Below are 21,765 nucleotides of genomic sequence, written 5' to 3'. Positions count from 1 at the left end.
TCCGTCTGCAGGACTTTCGATACTTTGTGTTTAGTGTGCGTACGCACACGCACGCTGGTTCAATTTGCTCAACGGCGTCAGCCGTGTGGAAGAAACGATTATGTTCTTTCTTTGCCAATAATTAAAACCCCCCAAAAATCAAACATCAAAGCCGGAATGCAAATCCTGGTTATTTGTCGTTAGACAGTAATCAGTTTCCCAAAAGGCAGAGATGAGACTCGGATGACTCACTGGGCTACGAGGTCACGCTGCATTGACTCCGTGTACAATACTAAAGCAAACTTTATTAGAACAAAGGAAACATCACAAAGACAAACAGCTGTGGATCTATCGTGTGGCTCCCGGGGGGGGGGGGGGGGGTCGGGGGGTGGGGGGTGTCACTGCGGATTTCAGAGTCGTCACATGTGGAGGATATTCTGACGCACAAACACCCCCCGAGATGGCGGGGGGGCGTCTATCGCCACGGTATTCCACACGGACTCAATCACACACGCAAAACACACTCAGACCAGCTTCGGTCTCTGTTGTCCCACCAGGCGGCTGTGAGGGGGGAGAGGGTGGGTGGGGGGGGGGGGGCTGCTCTCTCATCTCAGCAAGTCTGAGGGACGAACATGCACACGCTGCTTATTTATAATTATTTACAAATCTGTAAAACCCAAACTCCTGGTTTTTCCCTCATCTCACTGAGCATCCGTTTAGTTAGTGGGGGGGGGGGGGGGGGGGGTCAGATGGCAGGTTCGGGGTGCTAGTGGATCCTCGTCAGCTCCTCCACGATCTTGATGACCTCGTCCACGGTGGCCTCGCGCTTCATGCCGCTGCCGTCGTCGATCTGGAGGGGAACAAGGAGCGCATGGTGAGCCGAGGGGGGGGGGTGGGGGCTTTTATCTGTGCCGTGCTGCTTATCAGCATCACTTTTCTCAAGGGGGGGAGATTCAAATTGGACTGAAAGCCGGACCAGTCAGAGCTTTACTTTCTGCTGAACACCATGTAATGTAATGTATGCAGGTGCAGAAGGCCACCCCCCCCCCCTCACAGGTTTACATCGTTAGCTCTGCTGTGATCTTCTTGAGGGGACCTGTGTGGACAATGTAACTGCTTCCAGTTTCTCACATAAATGAGATTATACAATCAAATGAATTCATAGTTAGCTGTGTAGTTCTATGCTGCATTTGTTTAGTTTTTTAAAGAAATAATATATATATTTCATGAATCCGGTTTTGAGGATAATCCTAAATTGCAGCCATGCGTTTTAGACAATTAATGCATGCATGCGTATCTTCAGCTGCACATGGACACGTGAGCAGCATGTTTTATAGATAAAGGCAGAGGATCAGAGTCAGCTGCTCCTGAGAATAAGCGTGTTTATGAGCCAAAAGTGAGATTTCTTTGTCAACACCTCGAGCGCAGAGACACACACCGCGAAGTTCCTCCGTTTATTGCCACCTGTTATTTATTCCCTCTTCTCAGAGACAATGAAACGCTCTAAAGGCTTCGAACCAAAAAGGCACAAACGTCTGAACCGGATCTCTCACACAAACCATTTGGTGCTTTTTTTGTCAGCGACATCTGCTCACCTGTAAAGTGCTGACGACCTCCTGCATCTTGGCCCGGCCGAGGTCCAGGAAGCTCTCGATCAGATCCCCGTCGATGAACCCGGTGGCCTGCTCCGTCTTCCTCTCCGTGTGGAAGGACCTCCAGGTGCCGCCGGAGGTCAAGGAAAATTACGACAGGCGACACGCAAGATATCATCCACCCCCCCCCCCCCCGAGGTCAAAGTTCCTCCCAGTAACACCCGCACATTCCATCACATCTATTCAACCAACGCAACGTCCCAGAAGGATATAAGCTGTGCTCGATCTTGCCCACGCTCTTGATGACCTTGTTGAGGCGGTTCTGCAGGTCCAGGAGGAGGCTGTACCAGCCCTCGGACAGCGACGTCACCAGACCTAACACGCACACGCACACGCACACGCACACGTCAGTTGAGGAGGACACGGAGGCGGCACATTCACAGACTAACAGCTCCATCAGAGGGTTTCAGGACCGGCTGTGGAGGAGAAGCTTCATGTAACATCATGGCTTCGTGCTCGTTTGCGGAGGCCTTGATGAGAGTAAAGTAGTGTGATTTGTAACAGCTCAATAATACAGACCATCCTGTTCTTGTTTGAGAGAGAGACGATCCCTTCGGAGGGGGGGGGGGGCTTTCCTCTAAGTATAAAACCTCTGACAGTTCATCGTCGCGATCTGCACTCAAACTTGTGAACAAAGGTTTGTTTCTCTGCGTTGAAGCCAAGAAGACAAACAGTCAAACAGTTGAATGAACAATGAATGTTTTCACTTCTGTTTATTTGTGGATTTCGTTTGTCGTATGAAATGTTCACGAGCTGCACGTCTACATTATGGTTCGTTGTCGTCGTTCATGTCATTTCCCTTTAAACACATTAGAACCGATCTTGGATCCAATAAATCCTTTCAGTGAAACGCAGACTACGACCCCCCCGACTGCAAGCGGGGAACTAACCACCTCGACGGTGATGAGAACAACTGATATTTGGGCGGTTTCCAGGTGAAAGCATAAAGTCAAGCTGTTTGAATGACATCTGAGACACTTTTAATATCCGCCACGCAGCAGCTTTATCAAATCTCTCCACTTGTGGAGAAGATCAAACGTGTTGCCTGCAGCTTCTTCACAGGCACTTTTATCACACGCACCATCTTGACGAGCGATAAGACGAGAGAGTGTGTGTGTTTGTGTGTGTGTGTGTGTGTGTGTGTGTGGGGGTGGGGGGGTCTGTTCTTCATTACTCGCACTACGTCTTTTCACTGTGACGAACCACAATGTAAATCTTCTTCTCTGGGACTGTAAACACTGTCGTCCAAGCTGACAACAGCTGGACAACTATTCGGCTGGAAGACGACTCTTGAATACTAAATATACATTTATTTACATATAAAAAAGCACCTGGAATTGATCCGTGGGTTTACTCAAGTCACTGGACTATTTTCACAGTTTTATTTACCTTTAATCCCCGTAATATCAGTTCGTCCTTGAGTTTAGGTGGATATTTTTGCCAAAATTGAAGAATGACATTTTGCTTGAATGAAATAAGAAGCGGACAGAGAAAAAAAAAAAGGCTTTCATTGTTGGTTGTCGTAATGACAGCGAGGTCTACTGGGGGGTCACTTCTTGGCTCCGATCAGTTACCAGGGTAACAGTAGAGAATACAGGAAATAAATTCTTGCGGCCAAGAAATATTCTATTAAACAACATTGTCATAAAAGAAAGAATTTTTCAATTTTACAAGTCCCTTTTTATCAGATTAAAAGACAACATCAAACATATTACTACATGTATTACTATACCGATTGCTCCTAAGTGCAAGGAGGTCGACGTTTGGACCGAGCCGGCTAGCTGCGCCCCCCAGTTCCAGTCTTTGTGCTAAGCTAAGCTCATTTATCAATAACGTTCAGCTGGCTAGAATGTTTTATCTCGTCAACTGGCCCTTTAAACAGCTTGGTTAAGCCATTTAAGTGTGTGTGTGTGTGTGTGTGTCTGCATGCCTCTGTGAGTGTGTAATTGTGCGTGCGCCTACCAATCATGCCGTTAACGGTGCCGAAGAGCACGGAGCCCTGGGTGGGCGTGGAGCTCTCCCCCAGGTTCTGCAGCACCAGCGAGCCGTGACAGAAGACGTTTACGAACTCCCCGAGGTGGAAGACCCCCACCTCCTGCAGGTGCTGCCGCTCCTCGTCCGTAGTGGCCGCACTGGTCCCAGGGAGGGAGGGAGGGAGGGAGGGAGGGAGGGAGGGAGGGGGAAACATTAGAGCAGGGAGCGAGTGGGAGGCAGCGGGTCATTACGGGAGCAAACAAGAGAAAAAAAACTTGTTGGGAAGCGAGAAAAGCGAGATGGAGAGAAGCATCAGAACCTTGAAAAAGGTCGGAGAGTGAAAGCGAAGTAATGGATAAAAGGGTGAGGAAGAGGGGGGGGCGAGCAACAGGAGGCGAGATGCGATGCAACGACAAAAGGTCGCGGGCGCCGAGATGTCGACCTGCCGCTGCAGACGGTTAATCGACACATTCAGGCCACACCGCTCCTCTTCCCGTCAAATCAAAACCCGTCTAATAGAAAAATGAAGCCGAGCGGCTAAAAGCTCAGCGCACACATGACTCATAATCATTTTCTAAAAAGGAGGAAAACAAACAACAAAGCCGCCGAAGGCTCATCTGCATCCGCGCTGCAGCTGAAGAGCGTCGCGGGAGGACTCTGCGTGGGGGGGGGGACGGACACCTCCAGGTAGGAAAGAAGGAGCGAGGGGACGTTCTCCTTGCTCACCTGTCCTTCTGGCAGACGAACAGATTGAAGGCGTTCTCCGCCCCCAGGAAGTTGTCGTCGTCCAGGATCTCCACGGCGCTCATCCAGTTGGGATTAAAGTCACGCGCGATCTGCCCGTAAACAAAAGAACAAACAAACGCGAGGTGTGTTGAATAAAACAGGAGCAGAGGCCTGAAAGGTTGGAGAGGCGAGATTGTGAGGAGGGGGGGGGGGGGGGCAATTCCCCCCGACCCCCCCAATAAGATAACCGTGTGGTGGCCGTGGACAGCTTCCAGCAGTGCTCTGAACACGGAGGAACACGGAGGTAAATACTTCATCTATGAGCCGCCGGCGTTTACTTAAAACTACCTCGTGTCGCACGTTCTGGGAAATATTCACAATTAGTTTGAGTTCTTGAGTCATTCTTGTGTCACATGACCTCATGACCAAAATCAGTTCACCTCTGAAGGCAGAATGCTTCCGGCCAACTTCCATCCGGAGACGACGCGCTGGCGAGGATGTGACTGATAAAAGGGGACGTTGATGTGAGGCCGCAGAGCGCCGGCGCTTCAAGGGCGATGGATTTATTCATAACATCCCAGAAAGACATTTGCATCCCGGGACGGGCGAACAATGACCCCGAACATCGAAGAAGTGCAGACCGTTAACGTTCTGCTGCAGCTCATTATGCAAACAACAACTTACTTAACATATTTTTTGCCAAAATATATGTGAACATGTTTCTGTTTTCTCCATAAAATTTGTTGATACAACATAATTTGACTTTTTCAAAAACACTTAAATTTTTGCCTTTTTTTTTTCATGACATTTTTCAACTTAAAATTTTTTTTTTTGTAACTCCTTTTTCAGTGATGTTACCATCGTAGGATATTGACTTTTTACACCAACACATTTGACATTTTTTCATTTTGTTAGGAGATTTATCTGAGAACATAGAAAGAAGAAGAACCAGCCAGAGAGACGAGTTGTGAGGGCAAACTAATCGAAGAGACCTGTCAATCAGTGTAGCCCCGCCCTAAAGCGTCCCCTGCTTCACAGTCTGTCTCTAAATGGACCATAATTTACTAAAGGAAAATCATGCTGTATTGAAGGAGACTTGAAACTAGAGACTGAGACCATAAACTCTTGTTTCCTGAGGGAACAAATGAAGAGAGAAATAGAATTATCTTCTCATCGACGTCTGTGGGAGCAGAGGAGTCGCCGGGACAAGACGTCCCTCATTACGCTGCAACATAATGCGAGATCAGCATTTGACGGCCCCGACGTTCAAACTGGCTCACTCAATAAAAACGATCGACAGTCGATCGATGGGATTTGAAACGGCTCTAAAATATGACTTTCACTCGCTCATCTTGTGTCTGAACAGATCCCGTCTCTCATTGTCATCCCGAGCGCTGCACCACATTCCTTCACAACGGCGCCCGTCCTCAAATCTCTGCTCTTATAGAGTGGAAACGTTCATACACCAACCAGAAGCTAAAAACACACAGCAACCCAATATTCGTTTGATGTGCGATAACATCCAAGTTAGATGAAGAAAAAAAAAAAACCTTCGGGCGAGAGGATTGAAAAACTACCCCATGTAAGTTCCCACAGACTCCTTTGATGAAGGCTTCTAGACCCCCGACTGGTTCGCCCTTCACGGGCCTCCTCACCTCCTCAAAGTTGCCTTCCATGGGCTTGTAGGCCAGCAGCAGGACGGACCGCATCAGGTCCCCCACCAGGATGAAGTCCCCCTTGGTCTTCAGGTAGAGGGCCATGATGTTGTTGTAGTGGTTGCACTCGGTCCTCAGCTCCTTCTCCGCCGTCCACTCGTAGAGGCGCACCTGGGAGGAGAAGGAAGGACGAGTTATCGACGGCGCGGATCAGCAATTACAGCTCCGCGAGGCGCCATCGATCAGGCAGGTTCCCGCGGCGCCCCCCCCCCCGGCCAGCGTTGATTAACGGTCGCAGTTATCAGCCGCCACATTACGCTCAGAGTTAACGGCTAATTACGCGCGTCCGTGCCAACGACCTTTTTTTGAAAATGGGTTGGAGCCGGCGATGGACGGAGCGGCCGTGGATCTAATTGCTGCGGATCACAACACCGACGAAATGCGTCAAAAGTGGCTCAGGAGATTAAATCAGTTCTCTCAATTCACCCCCGAAGTTTCTCTTGTTACACTTCATTCTTAAACCCGCTTTCACTGTGTGCCCCCCCCCGCGTTCTAATATTCTCTTTTGTTTCGTCATTTTAAATCTTTAAACTGAAGCACTTTTGCCAATTCCACAGCATCGCTGTGTGAAACCCCCCCCGTCCCGTTTCTACAGCGTCAAGGGGAATTCCTAAAAAGAAATTCATCCTTTCACCGTATTGACACAAATATGACGTTTCTGCCGTGACAGCGATGAAGAATTCCCCCGATTTCAGCCAAGAAAATGTGAGCGGAACGAGAGCGACGCAGCAGCGAGTCATTTAAGACGACATTTCACAAGCTAACGTCGCTTGTTGTTGTTTTATGTTCGACCGAGGCTTCAGCCAGAGGGGGGGACAATGGATTAGTCTTTAATGAATGAATTCGGTTTGCTGTGCAGAAGTGGGTTTAGAGAGCCCACTGATTCAAATGTCTCCTGTGATTAAACTTTGATGTGGCTGCAACCACAAACGCAAGGTTAAGTCATTTATAGAAAACTTGCAATGCGGCTCAAGTAGAGCGAAGCGGCTGCTTTAAAGGAAAAAAAATGTGGAACAAAGGAAGCGGCAGGATCCCACCGCTACTGCATTCACCGTATCTTGGGACAAAGCTTCCCTTTCAAGCTCTTAATCCTCTGAATCTATCCGTAGCGCTGTGTGGAGGGGCGGGGCATCCAAGGAAAGGCGTCTTTCACACTGCATGTCAACGGACTTCACAGAGCACGTCCACGCGGGAGGCATCCGTTTAGTTAAGGACTGGCGAGGCATTTTTCCTTAATCGAAGAGATGAGAACTTATACGAGTCTCGATGGCGAACATTCGTTCTCTAATGAGGAATAAAGCGTCAGGTTCATTACATGGAGGCCTCACATTATGCGCGAGGAGCAGCTTCTGCGGGGCGTGAAAGTTAAACAAGGAATCCAGGGATTTTCTCCCAATACAGGAAGCAAAGTATTGCCGAGTGTCGAGGTATTTGTACCGAGCTCTTGAAAACATCCATTCATAAAGCCAGCGACAGACTCAGCAAAGCGTCGTTCTGTTCTTTAAACCGTAACTTGCGTGAGTCTGAAGTAAAACGCTTTAATATAGTCTGACTAATTCACCTCTTTCAAAGTCTACCTTGACGCAAACAAAACGCTGCAAACCAACATTTCTCAAGAGTTTTTATTCCCCCCTGAACTCGTATGTAACCAAAGAAAAAGCCAAGTGCTCCGACCATCGAGCAGCACTTACTGTGCTATTGATGCTGGCGAGCAGTTTGCCATTGAATTCCACCATGGAATAGACGGCTCCTTTCACCTCCTTCTCAGCCACCGTCTGCAGCTTCCCTGCAGGAGGAAGCACAACGTCACAATGCTGCACTCTGAACGTCCAACCTCAACGCACTGAGACAGAGCGAGAGTCACACGACGGGTAAAAGGAGCCGGGGGAAGGGGGGACGAGTCAAAGGCACCTCCAGGGGGAGGAAGTACCGGGTGACATGAGGGATCGGCAGCGGGGGAGAAGATCAGGAGGAGCGATAAGAAAGTGATTAAGGGAGGAGCGGGAACAAGACACGGTGTCCGCCAGGGGAGACGGTGGAGGGAGGGGCTACTGACCGTCGGTGTAGTGGAAGACGATGATGCGTCCCTGCTTAGGCTCCGCCTCCTCCGGGTACACCATGGCGGTGCCGACGATGAAGTACACTGATGGGTCTTTTCCCAGGCGACACGACACCATGCTGAGGGCGTACTCGCTGGGGAGGAACTGATGGGCGTGGAGGACTGGTGGAGACACATGTGTCGCAATAAAGAAAAGTGATTCATCCAGGAAGCTCTTGGACCGTTACTGTGTCAATTTTAATTTAATTCATCCCCGTCAGGGAACAATTTCACTCTTGTCTAAATGTGTTGATCCCCGTAACAGTGGATGAAGTGAAGCGGCACCTGAAAGAAAAGCTTCGATCACACGCTCCGGGACAACGCAGGCGAGTGCGAGGCCATTACGCGGATGTGACACGGGCGACGTTGCTCATACAGCGGCGGAGGCCCCCGGCACCGCCGACCGAAAGGCATCGGCAGGTCTCGGCGGTGGCTGAATCAACGGCTGCCTGCGTACGTGAAGAGGGGCGGTTTGTCCTGTGGATGGACTCAACGTGCAGCGGACACGACACGGGAACGCCCCCGACTGATGAAAACCCGACAGCTGGTCCCGACGCTCGGCTGAGGACACGATGTTGCTGAGCCAGGCTCTCATTTACATGTCGTTTACATACGACTTGCACTAATGTGTGCGGGTGGGACGTCAGCGGCATTCGCACCGCCCAAAAAACCGGCAATGTTTTAATATTTAAAGGATATTTAAACAGCCCGTTTGTTTCACAGATCGGCGTGCACGTCTCCGGTAAAGGTTGCGTTTATTGTGGGATTCTTTGTAAAGAAACTTCATAGAGCCGTTGTTGATTGAATAAAGTAGTAAATCTAAATTTCAAATCACCGGACGGGCCTCACAGACTTTTAAATATCAAACAGTCCCCAGAGCACCTTCTTAAATGCTAAGAATAATTTAATTGCTAATGTTGGTAAAGACCATGAGATCCCATTAAGGATAACAACGTTGGAGCAGATAAATACAAGCTTGATTGTTGGATAAGCGAGCTGTGGGATTTGTTCGTTTAGAAGCATGATGGATGGATGCAGGAGAAGCGCGTTGTTGACAGAGTTCCTCGGCACTGACCGGTTATTCTCTACGCCCGGAGCGTTTCGACCGCGTAAAAAGCGGCTTTTTGTGGATCAAACGGAAACTCACTCACCTTCAAAGGTGTGCTGGTCCACCACCAGCAGACTGTGAACCTCGACCTCCTCGCCGAAGGACGTCTCGTGGGGAGAAGTGCTGCTGGGGAAGAGCTTGCTGGAGCTCACGCTGCTGGAGAGCGCCTGGGAGGACGGAGAGCAACGAGGGGAGAAACACAATTACAAAAAAAGGTTGTAATGCGATTCGAACCCTTCAGGTTCTGCGTGAGCTCAACAGCAACATCTGTAGCACCAGATGTGCAGCCTTTCGCAATCAAGAAAAAAAACCTTCCTGGTCATCAGGTGTTAGAGGCTTTGTTTCCACTAAACATGGACATAAGTGGAAGCCCCCCCGTTGGGAAAGCTGGAGCCGAGCTCAGTGGACCCACACAGGCTGTCGCTGTGAATCTGGCTGAGCGGAACTTAAGCCAAGATTATCTTTTGTTGTTAACTGTTGGGCCTGTCACTCCCTGCCAGCTGGAACGTCATTGTAAGTGCTACTCGACAACCAATTTCAACAAAAGATCTTTTTATTGTAATTTCAACGCGTTTTGAACTCGTACGTGGAAGTATAACGAAAACCGGCATAAACAAGTAAACGATCAGTCAAAACGACAGCAGTGAGATTTAAAATGCTGCAGCCGACCTGCTAAGTGACTAACGGGATATTTAATGTCCCGACAAGCTCCCGCTATAAATAATGTTCTTAGTCGGCGTGCCGGGTTGGACAGGAAACACAAACAATCCCCCCGGGTGTTTATTAGCCAAACACAACACGGAGCTACAGCACCTGAGTGCTGGCGCTGGGGCGCACGGCAGATGTGGTGCCGCTCACATCCTGGATCTCCACCCGGCTGGATAGAACCCCGAAACACTGGGAAACCTCCTGGTAACAGATCCGCCTGGTGGGAGGTGGGAATAAAAGGGAAGGTAAACACGGGGCAGGCTGAAGACACTGCAGTGAACCCTCTTTGTTAATGATTTAACAGCCTTGTCACACAAAAACAAGGAACAATAACCAAGTAGCGACGGGAGCGCGAAGCTGTAGACGTGCAAACAGGCAGGACTTCAGGTCTGACGTTCTAAGCTCAATGCAGGGGGGCGGGACCGACCTGGGGGACTCGTAGAGCGGGACAGTGCGAATGTGGAGTTTCTGGATCTCGTCGATGGTGCCGATGGTCAGCGTGCTGTTGTTGGCCAACGCCAGACTGCAAGAGAACAACAACAGATACAAGATGTTGCATTGATGCAGGCAGGAAAACCCACAGAGGCCACACGCGCACGTCAAACATGTTTGCATCAACACACTCCTGAGCCAGACGCATCTGCTCGAGGATCAAAACAAAAACGGGGAGCCGACGTGTTTACGAATATGAACCGGTGGAAAGTAGCAGCCCGGCGCTGGCGGCCCACCTGTCGGGGTAGCCCTCGGAGTTGAGGGGGCACATGTAGTTGACCTCCTTGAGGTTGACGTTGGAGAAGACCAGCTTGTGGTTGGAGGAGTAGATGACGGTGGGTCGGTCGGAGCAGGCGAAGACGTTGGAGGTGGAGAGGGACCTGAAGGTGCGCAGCACGGTGGGCTGCGTGCCGAGGGTGACCTTCTTACGCTCGCTCAGGGCGCCTGGGAGGGGGAGGGAGCAAAGGTGAGTCAGAGCATTGTTTCGAGTATCGAAAATGTTTGCTAATTTAAATCGGTGAATAACAGTTTATGTAGTTTGCAAAGGCCTTTGAGGCTCTTGTGTTTTGTCGTTTGATGAGATGTGCACTTCCTTGTAGGTCATAAAACTGTCTGATTGTATCCCACCTTTGAGTCACGGATTGGTTCGGCACGAAGGAAAAAGAGGATCCATGTCTGCTGATTGTTTGTGTTACACTTTTTCAACATCGTACTAAAATGAATATCAAACACTCTGATGTCAGTGTACACCAACAGAAGTTCCAAATGTTATATTTTTGCTTTACAAAAGTAATTATTAATGGTATTTCCATAAAAATGGACAATTCGAACAATGAGGAAATAGAACATTATTAATAAAAACATCTGGTCATTCGTCTTACAAGCTGCTTAAGGCATAATTCCCTCTATAAGATGGATGATGTATGAACATTCTCACTAAAATGGCCCTTTGCAAGATTTGCACACTTCACTGTGCATGTGATGAATAATCCCTCATCTCGTGTATTTCAACACAGATGTGTTGTTCACAACGCCGCATCGTCTCAATACGCCGCAAACAAAGTGTTAATTGCCGATAACGATCAGCAGTAAAACTCTATTTTTACGTATTTAGTATTCTATAAAATGCAGAGGTAGAATTAATTAGGGCCATAGAATAACCTGATCTGTATCCCTGTCTGCATGACAATAGCAGCCAGCTTCCGCACCACTGTTGCAATTTGAACCGAGGTTTTTTTTTATTCGGTCAATATGATCATAAAAAGTTCAATAAACCATCCAGGCTTCTCAAAAGGTCAAGAGAGGAACACTAAAGTGAGCTCCAGTTAGTGCAGCAATTAAAAGGCTCTTTGCAGCTCGTAAAAACAGCTGTATATTGTTGTCTGCATGCGTGGATTTACTTTTTTTACTACTTGAAATGACGTCTCTTGTGTTGATGTCAGTTCAGTTACATCACCCGGGCTCGGTCTTGGAGACTTTAACACGTTTAGCAGAAACACCTCATCGGGGAGGGGGGGGGCTGAAGGCAGTGAGCAGGCGGGAGCTGCTGACAGATGAGACTGCTGAGCTATAAAAAGGAGGATAAAGCTGGAGCCGTACCCAGGACGCATCGGCCTCTGATGCTTCCATTTTTACCAAAAACCGCCAAGAGAGCGAACGCGCTCCTACGCCGAGTCACCGTAGCTCAGGCACTCCCACGTACCATACAGCCTTCTGATGAACACACACGAGTCTAAATGCACATGTCAGTGACTTACAGGAATGCATTCAGCCTAAAAGTGACATGTGGACAGAAAGCTTGCTGCAGAAGCAACAAGAGACATACGGAGAGTCAGGATCCCACCTCTTTACCAACCCTGCTGCCTCACGGCTTACTGCCTTCTACCCTGTTTGGCAGATTAGAAAAGCTTAGTTCTGGGTTCTTTATTCCGTTGGAAGGGCATCCCACCACACAGCAGCTTCAAGGCATTTCTCTGTTGTTTGCAGACCTTATTGACAAGAAGGCACCGTCGCCCAATACAACAATCAATAGGGATAATAAACCCTTAGTAAGTCCTGCTCTTCCAACCAAGGCTTCAACTTTGTAACAGTGGTCCTCATTAGACGAGCGGTCCAATGGAGATGTACGTCTCTAACTTTAGAACTGTAGCACAGCTTCGTAATGGTTAATACATACAGTGTTCTTCATTGATTATTTCTATTTCATTTAATTAGTTAATCGTCTTCCGTCTCAATCCGGTGATGTTGTGGCACATTGTAGCTTTATCTTTCCGAGGTGTTTCTACAGCCTAATTAAAGTGATGTTCCTCTACAGCTCGACCTTTCAGTCGGCTTCTCTGTGAAATCACCTTTTCTATTATACAAAAATCGTGCTAGCGTGTACTCTGAAGTTATTGGCAGTGCGGTCTCCACGGTAACGCCGCCCTGACAGCTTGACGGAGTAGCGGCTGGGGGCGGGACTATGCAAACGGTCAATTTCTCACTGTCTCCACAGCGCTGGCGGTGTGTGCAATTCTCCATTAAATAATGTTGTGAAACTTTCTTTCTGACAGCTGCCCGGAGCCCCGGCCAAGTTTGAGAGAAAAAGCGCTCACGTAAGAAGCGGTGATGGCGGCGCGCGGGGGAACCTACCAGTCTGCAGGTCCAGACCGAAATAGAAGAGGGCGCCGTCTCCCAGCGCGCACAGCAGGTAGTAGCTGCCTTCAAAGGTGGTCATTAGGATGGAGCGAGGGATGATCTCTGAGGAGACACACACACACAGTCAAATGGTTTCTGACCCCTGTGATCTGGAGGAACCAAAGTGATAAACCCAGATAGTCTGCTGTCAGAAAAATCAATAAAGGGTTGTCGGCCAGACGGCCGGTAACTTTTCTTGCGGTCAAAAGAAAATCTAATATGAATGCTGCAGGGTGAATATAAAGTCCTCCGTCTTCTCCGTTTACTAAACATGAGTTTCTGTGGCTGTGGGCCAATTGCATGCAAAGAGGCCGCGGCTGTGATTAAATGCTTGTTGGGCCAACTCTCCACGAAGCAGCCAAGGTGAAGAAAACAGAACAAGTCTGTGAAATGTGGTTAGTTAAGAGGTTGCACGTTACCATGGAAATGCAAGTCCGATTTAGGGCAGTGGAGATGAGTAAATATAATTCATGTCCAGGTTTCAATTGTGCAGCACAATAGCGGTTTACTGAAAGCGTATGAAAACTAGGACAGGCCTTGTTAGGGGAGGAGCGTTTGTCTGAGCAGCTGTCAATCAAGCGCACCTCCAAAATCAAGTGTGACACGGTGGGAGAGAGAAATTAAGTCCTTCCTGTACCGCCGCAACATTTTATGAAACCATGTACCAGTGGAAGGGCGACTTTTAGATAAGTTTAACCAAAAAAAAAAAAAAAAAAACGTTCTTGCATATTTAAACATTGAAGGTTTAAATAATTTTCAAGCGTCTAAATGCTGCACTGAAAGCATTTGGGTGGGCAGCATAGCAAATTGCCTTTTCTTTTTCACTGTTGGGTTGTTTTGATCTAAATAGGCAATTACTGTCAGAGATTAAAATACTTCACAGCACGCATTGTCAAGGCTGAGAGTTTAAACTGTAGATAAATAAATTAAAAGACCTCTCCGGGTCTGCATTCGGAGAATTAACCGGCATGGAATGACTAAAACATCTTGCCCTTCAACAAGACGTTTCTCCCTTTATGTGCAAAGGCGATCGTGTTCTCTCGCTCTCTCACAGAGAATCGGTTCGTCCCTTTGAGGCCCTGTACTCTGACGTTATCTGCGTCCACCCGTCAGGGACAGCTTTTCGTTGCCCTCTCTCACCTCCGCCCAGCATCTCCTTGTGCAGGGCAGTGAAGCAAGGCAGCTTGAGCACACGGGCCGAGATGTCGGTCCAGAGTCCCACGGCGCAGAGGGGAGACTCGCCGCCGCCCTCCCCCAGGGGAGTGATGTCCAGACACGCCACCTCGTGCTCCATCTCCGTGGTGCTGAAAGAAGATGAAGAGAGTTATAAATACGTTCAAAAACACCGTTTTTTTTCCTCCTGTGATATTATTGACTCTATTGGTTCCATCGAGGGAATAAATCAAGAGAGGAGCAGAGTCATTTTCTTATCTGCTGGCTATATAATTCAGAGAATATTGCAGAGGAAAAAAAAAGCATCCATCTTCGGCTTCAGGACCACGGAGAGTTCCATGGATTCATCAACGCAGTTAGAGCCGTGGTGGTAGCTTTCACAAACTTCAGATAGAGGATCAATGAGGGAGGCAGACGGTCTGCTACGGTGGATAACAGGGAGGGACGCATTTCACTCCATTTCCTAACGAGGGAGGTGCCGTCCCCCCTCAGCTCTCCTATTGCTCATAAAGTCACTCCTGCATGAGGCCACTGTGGGCAACGCTGCAAATTATGGCAATATTGGACTTGAAATGAGTTTTTAGTGTGATGGAAAGAGGAAAAGCTCCTGTGTTGTAGAGGAACCAGGTTTCTCATCAATGGGGCGAATGACAGCGAGTGAAGCACTGACACTACTTCTCACTACCTCGCTTAAGAAGAGCATCCTATAAATATCTGGTATTTACAGATTTCTCTGCGCCTCACAGCAGCATTGATGTCGGTCACGCAACATTTCACCGCTCGGTGAGCCTTTCCACTTGTTGGTTGTTTATTGCCAGTTACAAACACTGAAGGCTGCACGGAGACACCTCGAGCTTCAAGCGGAGAACTTCTCTCTTTTCCTTTACGCTAAACTACTGTAAATAAGAATATAGTCAGTTTTTTTTGTAATAGAGAACGAAGGCATCAAAGATACCTTTTACTGGTAGTGTATATATACACTTGACTGCCCCTTTCACTTCAAATAGAGAAAACTTCAAAATTATCAAATGATCAAAATGAATGTGAAATAATAACAGAAGAAATAAGAGGCGAACTATTGGGAAAACAAACGACTCTGTTGGGGTTTTGTCCATAAACATGGAAGATTCTTCCTGTTATTATTGCTCTCGAGGAGGGAGGCCGGCTGGTTCACAGGGTGAGACGTTCTGTGGCCCTTTAGTCACAAGCTAAAGAGCCTCTTTGTTACGTAACTGAAGGGAGTTTTCTATTGTCACTATCAGGGTGACCCAGTTCGCAGACGTCTCGTCACAAACCTCCATGCAGGCGTGCTAGGATTTATATGAATAGTTTGACATTTTTGAGGGGGGATGGGGGGGGGAGGGGGCTTATTCCCTTTTCGTTAGATAAGAAATCACTCTCATGTCAGTGCGGCAAATTCGTACGAGGAAACGGGCCGCTGGTCTTTATCTTCTTATCCAACTCTCATCAAAGAAAAGGACAGCGCCTACGCAAAATACCACTTAACAGATTGTTCTCACACCGTTAGTGCTACTTATCAACCTACACCGATTGGGTTTGTGATACGTGCATCGTCATGGTTGATCTCTTTTTGTAATTTCATACCAAGAGAGAAAGAGATAACCGAGCGGAGATCACAGACAACAACCTCTGGGTCCGATACTTAAATCAAATCCTACCCGATCTGCTTCAGCTCTCCCGCCAGGATCTGCAGGTAGTAGAGGGCCCGTCCCACGGCCAGCACCACCTGCGTGTGGTTGCAGGCGGCCACGCTGATGTTCCTGCCCTGCGGCTCCTTCCACTGGCTCACCAGCGCCTTGCTCTCCTGGAGCACCAGGCGCACGGAGCCCGACGTGATCTGCAGGGACACGCGCAGGTTTTAAGAAGAATATCACCAGGTAACTCTTCCGGGGAGTCGCGAGGGAGGGTGACGCGCGAGAGTGTGACGCCGCTGCAACAGCTTTGTTTGTATGTGGTTTTGTGTTTTGTGCCTAGAAATCAACCTTAAAGTCCTTCAAGCATGTATTACAACATTCTCTAAACTGAAAAGATTAAGGATCATTCTGGAAAAGTATATCGTTAAAGACAGGAATGTGATGGTAAATAAAGGAAAAGTAAGTAAAAATGTGACGAGACTGACAATAACTTTTCCATGTAATCATTTACATGGAATTTAGCATGTGATGCATGTTCCGGGTTCTTGAGTCCCAAATTAAATGAATCATTTCGCTCTTTCAGAAATCCTGATGTAGCCACTCCAAATGTTTAAGGGTGCAGAATAAAAATCAAGGCAATGTAGTCGTGTTCCCCGGAGGCTCAGAATGTGAATTAGGCGCATCCAATGGTTTGGATCAGATAAACTCGGCACTATCGGATGGTTAGTTCAGACATTCTGCTCACTAGAAATCAATGTTTCTTTTTAAAATTGAATAATTCAAATGGTGCAATGGAAAATAAAAAAAGAATTACGCTCAATAAGAACGGAGGATAAATGTCCATTATGATCCGAGAAATGTGTTTTATGAAACATTCAAACCAGATGTTTGTGTTCTAAGTACTATTAATAAAGTTCTATTTGTAATGCATGTTCCCGATAGAACACCTGGCAAAAATAAATTCAAAGAAAGACAGAAATCCGCCTCAGGAGTTAAAGAGAAGTACAATGTAATATTAAAATATGAATAATGTGATGGGGAGAGCCGAGCAGTGTCGAAGAAGCAATAATAAAAGACAGACTGCAGCAGGTGGAAACAGAAGTGAAGCTTTAAATGGCTGTGCGGATCAAATAATACGGATGTGTTATGAGATGGAAAAGGCAAGCGAGGAGCTCTGAGGATCAATTTGTTCGGTTCCTGCGTCGTGAACATCGCGCCTCACAAGGCCACGCAAAGTTTGAATTCTAGCTTCAAGGAAGCGGGTCCCTGTTGGAGGAGACCCTCGTCAGAGGCAGTTGAAAAGATGCACTAGAGGGTCTAAACATTGTGCTAACATGCTAACAGCTAACACTTTACGTCTGGGCAGGTGGCTGGAACAGACAGAAGAGCCAAAAAAACTGTCCACCACGTTTCTTTTTCATTTAAAACAACCAAACTAGGGCTGCAACAACGAATCAATAAAATCGATTATTAAAAGCGTTGGCAACGAATTTCATTATCGATTCGTTGTGTCGCGCGATTATTACGTCACTCAATGAGTTGCGGAGATGCGCGCGGAGCATAAATAAAAATGAAGGCGCCGAGCCGACGTAGAGGAAAGAGCAGCCGGCAGTTGTTGTGAGTCACATGACGCAGGGAGAGACGTCTGTTCGACTAGTCGTCTAAGGTGTGCGAGCGTGGGGGGTCCCGGTCCACGTTGTCCCGTTTTGACATAACAAGCATCCTGTTTACTCGTCATCCAGCTGATCAAGCTAGCGTTAGCTCGCTAATAACAGCAGTAAAGCAGTTAGCAAGACTAAGACACGTTTTCATTTTCTCGCCTCTTTTGGACCTTTCACTTTTCAATGTGTTATCTGATATTTTGTGCTTTGTTTGGTTCGTGTTGACAAATATATTTGTGTGTGTTGTACTTTTTAATGCTGTCATATACGGTAGTCCAGTGCGCTTGCGCATATACTGTGGGTTATACGGTAGTTGATTTACGCCTGTAAAGGGAGACACACGGTGATCCATTAAATCAACTAAGAAGCCTCTAATGCATTTATTTACAAATGCCATTTTAAATTCATCTCATAGCACTTGGTTGTTTTTTAGCTGTATGCATTTACTTAACTTGCACTACAATGATGGTAATAATTTAATAAATATGCTCCAAGTGAACATGAGGGTGTGTTTGTGAGTGTAGTATAGAGAACTAGTTCTGACGAATTTGAGGTTCTGTTTTAGAATAAAGGGTAGGAAATTAAAGCTTTTTAATGCCATTTTTTTTTTATCTGATTCATTGATTAATCGAAGAAATAATCAACCAATTAATCGATTATCAAAATAATTGTTAGTTGCAGCCCTAAACCAAACGTCAAAGTATTGTAAGTCTACAGGAAGCTAAAGGACAACTATTAACTTTTAAAACCAAGGCAAATGTGTGCAAACACAAGTCGGAGAGGCAGGAGGAGTTGGTAAAAATAGCCCTGCAGTGTTGTCATAACAACCCGGACTTCAGGGTTGAGGGTCTAACATTCGGAAGAATTCCCAGCAGGTTTCATCCTCATTGCGAAATAAGGCCGGCTAAAACCTGAATTTAAATTGAGTGCAATATTCATCTCAACCAAGTGTAAAATACATGACGTCCTTTCGCAGCCTCCGTGCTCACAACTCCACTTCCAATCATGTATGATTCAGCTCGGGCAAAGTACATCTGATTAAATGAAGAGAGGCCACAGTTGAATAAGTCATTTCGATAATTAATTCAGAATTTGTGAACTTGGAAGATATTTCTGCTTTGAACTGGGACGTAACAAGTACAGAGACTCTGCTAATGCTAGACACCAATGCGAGCGCCGGTGTTCCACGAACCGAGCCGCGCTCTGGCCCGGTAGCAAGAATGTGCGTGTGTTTGTTTGTGTGTGTGTGTTGCTTCCGTACCTGAATGAGTTGCTGGTGCGCCACGTTGCCACAGTAAAACGTCTGCTGGTTGTCCACGAAGCCGGGAAGCTCAGTCTCCTCCACTTCCTCGCCACTCAGCATCAACACTCTGGGGGAAGGAGGACGGTGGGGGAGGGAGGGGGGCACACACACACACACACACACACACACACACACACACACACACACACACACACACACACACACACACACACACACCAGAGATGAGATAAAGAATGACACCCGGGATCGACCACACACACACACACACACGCCTATCTGGCACGCTGCCAACACTCACCGTGTTTGACCCACAAAGGACAGCACCAGCATGTCGTCCGTCTCCTTGCCGGCCTCGGAGCGCAGAGGCCACAAACCTACAAGGGATGTTCAGAAAGGGAGGGGGGGGGGGGGGGGGCGGAAGGAAAGGAGGGAGGGAGTGAGGGGGAGGCAGAAAGCAGAAGTTATATCCTCCATACACTCCAATATCCTCCATTTGTCAAATGTTGACAGGGGGACGTACGAGTTACAAATGCCAATCAGAGAGGCATTGATTAGCTGGTGAATAATCGTCTCTCATCAAGTGGCAGAAAAGGGGGGAGGGAGGGGGTCAATAAACAGCTGAAGCCCGACAACAGGCCTCTCCTCACCCGTGTGTCTCATTTATGCGTCAGACAACCCTCTCAGGGGATTCTTAAGCATCCATAAAGCACCGAGACGAGACCTTCGACGTCTACGTCCTCTGCCGAGCGACAGCCGGCGAGCAGATGTGCGAGGCGTACGGGGGGAGCGTACGGGGGAGGGGGGGGGGGGGGGGGGGGCAACGGGCACATGAAGTCGAGGACTCGAGGGGAGCGAAGAGCCCACAAACCTTTGATTCCCGGCAGGTCGATGCTGGCGTGCTCGTGAATCCCGATGCCGTTGCGGATGATCCGAAGGGAGCCCTCCTTGAACGCCCCGGAGCACGTCACCAGCTGCAAGCAAACAGACACGGAATGAGTTATTTTAATTGAAAACCTTGTGATAAACATTCACTGGTGGAATGATTGAGCGGATAAAAAATAAAACCTATTGTTACATTTCGTCTGAAAAGTGACGCCAATGTTTTGTGTCTTGAAGCTGCATTCTCCATAGTGACCAGCAGGGGGGACTCTTCTGCTCCTATAGAAGTCTATGAGAAAATACCTCTACTTCTCTCTTGATTTATCACCTCAGTGAACATTGCAAACATGAGATTATGGCCTCGATATCACGATTCGAGTCCACTGAGATGATGGTTGTCTTTGTCACGGTCGGGTTTCCAGCTGGTAGTAAAGTGCAACAAAGTTCGGATAGAAGTTGTGGCGTCCGATTCCAACGTGGCGCCGGTGACGAGAACCAACGGAAATAACAGCTGCCTCCCTGCAGAGTGTCAAAGCTGTGAGCGTGCGGCTGATTGTGTGCTGGTCTGAGCCCACAGAGCGGCTCCGTGCTCTCTGGTGGACCGCTGCCACTGGAGTTTAATGCTGAGCCAGCGCCGCTTTCATGAAAATAGATTGCATGCTATTAGAGGGCAGCGGTAGAAAGCCCTTTGCAAAGCTGACGTCTCAGCGTGGCGCACATGGCGTTGTGCTCTGCACGCGAGCCGGTTGAAGGTAAACGCGGCTTAAGGAACAGAAGCCCGAGGATGACGGGGATACGTGCTGAGACGAAGGCCTGAGAGGAAATCTTCCCTGTCGGTTTTTAATGGAGGAAATAACACCCCAACGGAACAATACAGCCAATTTATGCCCGTGTGCCAGAGAGGCCTTTTAACGGTCAGGTGGAACAGAATGAATCGTATCTACATGCAAATAGGACGCCGGCGGCTCGTCTCACTCCTCATTTTCTGCATTCTCCTCTTCTCCCCCCAGACCACAGAAGTAGTGGAGCGGCGTTTAAAAAATAAAAAATAAAAAAAAGGTTAACCGAGGACTGTAAATCCTCCCCGGGACACCATGAACGGGAGGGTTGGTCACGGAGAACGGAGGAAAAAGAAAGGCAGCTCAAAGTGGAGACACTCGGATGTCTTTCTTTTGTTAAAAGGATCCATTTATTGTGTTCGTATGTCACCTGCTTTCAGCGTAACGTGGCGTCTCCGCGGCTTTATAACAGAAGGATGTCATTTCACCTGTCCCTGTCCCTGCCTCTCCAGGTCCACCACACACATGTCCACGATGGGCCCCAGGTTGGTGAAGGTCTCCATCACCCCCACGTAGGAGCCCAGGTCGTTGCTGTCCACGTTGAGCTGGAGGAGGGAACAAACGATGAGCTCAGAGGATCCACAGCTGGATCCAGATGTGTGAACACGGTTGTTTGAAGGTTCACTAAACTTTACGGCGACCGTCTCTCGCTGCTTACCTTCACCAGCTGGGAGTCTCCCAGTCTGGAGCCCACAAACACCACTCCGTTATCCAAGTAGGTCAAACACTCGGCGATGGACGTCTGTCACGGGACACACACACACATCTCAGTCACAGGGGACACATCCAGCTCACAACTGTGTGTTTTATTTGTCGTGAGTTGTGTGTTTTATTTGTCGTGAGTTAACATGTAGCAACTCTGAGCCACGACTTTGCCCTTTTGTTTGTTTTATTGCTTCAGCCGTTGGAAATAAAAGAAGACGTCTCCACGTCCCATTCATTAAAGGCATTTAGCTTTAGCCGCTGAGTGCTAATTATCTTCTTGTCATCCGTGTGGCAGCGAGTCGGTCTGTGACTCGAAAGCTCACCCAGGGAGCCACTTCCATCAGAGCCTCCCCGGGGCAATTAGCAGAGAAGGAAGGGGAGGGAAATAATTAGTCTTCACTTATATAATGAAAAAGAAAAAGGGAGATAAGTACGTGTTTTCTGGGAGTGTGACCGTTTGT

General features: G+C 48.0%; 1 protein-coding gene across 1 annotated transcript in view; it reads right to left on the bottom strand.

Annotated features, from left to right (window-relative positions):
- Positions 1-264: 264 nt before the first annotated feature.
- The window catches only part of ddb1 (damage-specific DNA binding protein 1), a 29,506-nt gene continuing 8,005 nt past the window's right edge, over positions 265-21,765 (bottom strand). Inside the window, exons 8-27 of the mRNA XM_078085857.1 lie at positions 21,258-21,341; positions 21,028-21,144; positions 19,750-19,852; positions 19,180-19,255; positions 18,879-18,987; positions 15,981-16,159; positions 14,269-14,432; positions 13,084-13,191; positions 10,689-10,896; positions 10,388-10,483; positions 10,066-10,177; positions 9,296-9,419; positions 8,103-8,267; positions 7,738-7,832; positions 5,987-6,157; positions 4,332-4,441; positions 3,594-3,763; positions 1,844-1,946; positions 1,575-1,698; positions 265-829 (exon numbers count right to left, since the gene is read on the bottom strand). Coding sequence (XP_077941983.1) covers positions 746-829; positions 1,575-1,698; positions 1,844-1,946; positions 3,594-3,763; positions 4,332-4,441; positions 5,987-6,157; positions 7,738-7,832; positions 8,103-8,267; positions 9,296-9,419; positions 10,066-10,177; positions 10,388-10,483; positions 10,689-10,896; positions 13,084-13,191; positions 14,269-14,432; positions 15,981-16,159; positions 18,879-18,987; positions 19,180-19,255; positions 19,750-19,852; positions 21,028-21,144; positions 21,258-21,341 — 2,502 coding nt within the window. The 3' untranslated portion in view covers positions 265-745. The remainder of the gene's footprint in view (positions 830-1,574; positions 1,699-1,843; positions 1,947-3,593; positions 3,764-4,331; positions 4,442-5,986; positions 6,158-7,737; positions 7,833-8,102; positions 8,268-9,295; positions 9,420-10,065; positions 10,178-10,387; positions 10,484-10,688; positions 10,897-13,083; positions 13,192-14,268; positions 14,433-15,980; positions 16,160-18,878; positions 18,988-19,179; positions 19,256-19,749; positions 19,853-21,027; positions 21,145-21,257; positions 21,342-21,765) is intronic.

This window comes from Gasterosteus aculeatus, chromosome 12 (assembly GCF_964276395.1).
Source record: "Gasterosteus aculeatus chromosome 12, fGasAcu3.hap1.1, whole genome shotgun sequence".
Taxonomy (NCBI): domain Eukaryota; kingdom Metazoa; phylum Chordata; class Actinopteri; order Perciformes; family Gasterosteidae; genus Gasterosteus; species Gasterosteus aculeatus.
The sequence above is the reverse complement of the archived record's forward strand: the minus strand, read 5'-3'. Positions and strand labels throughout refer to the sequence as shown.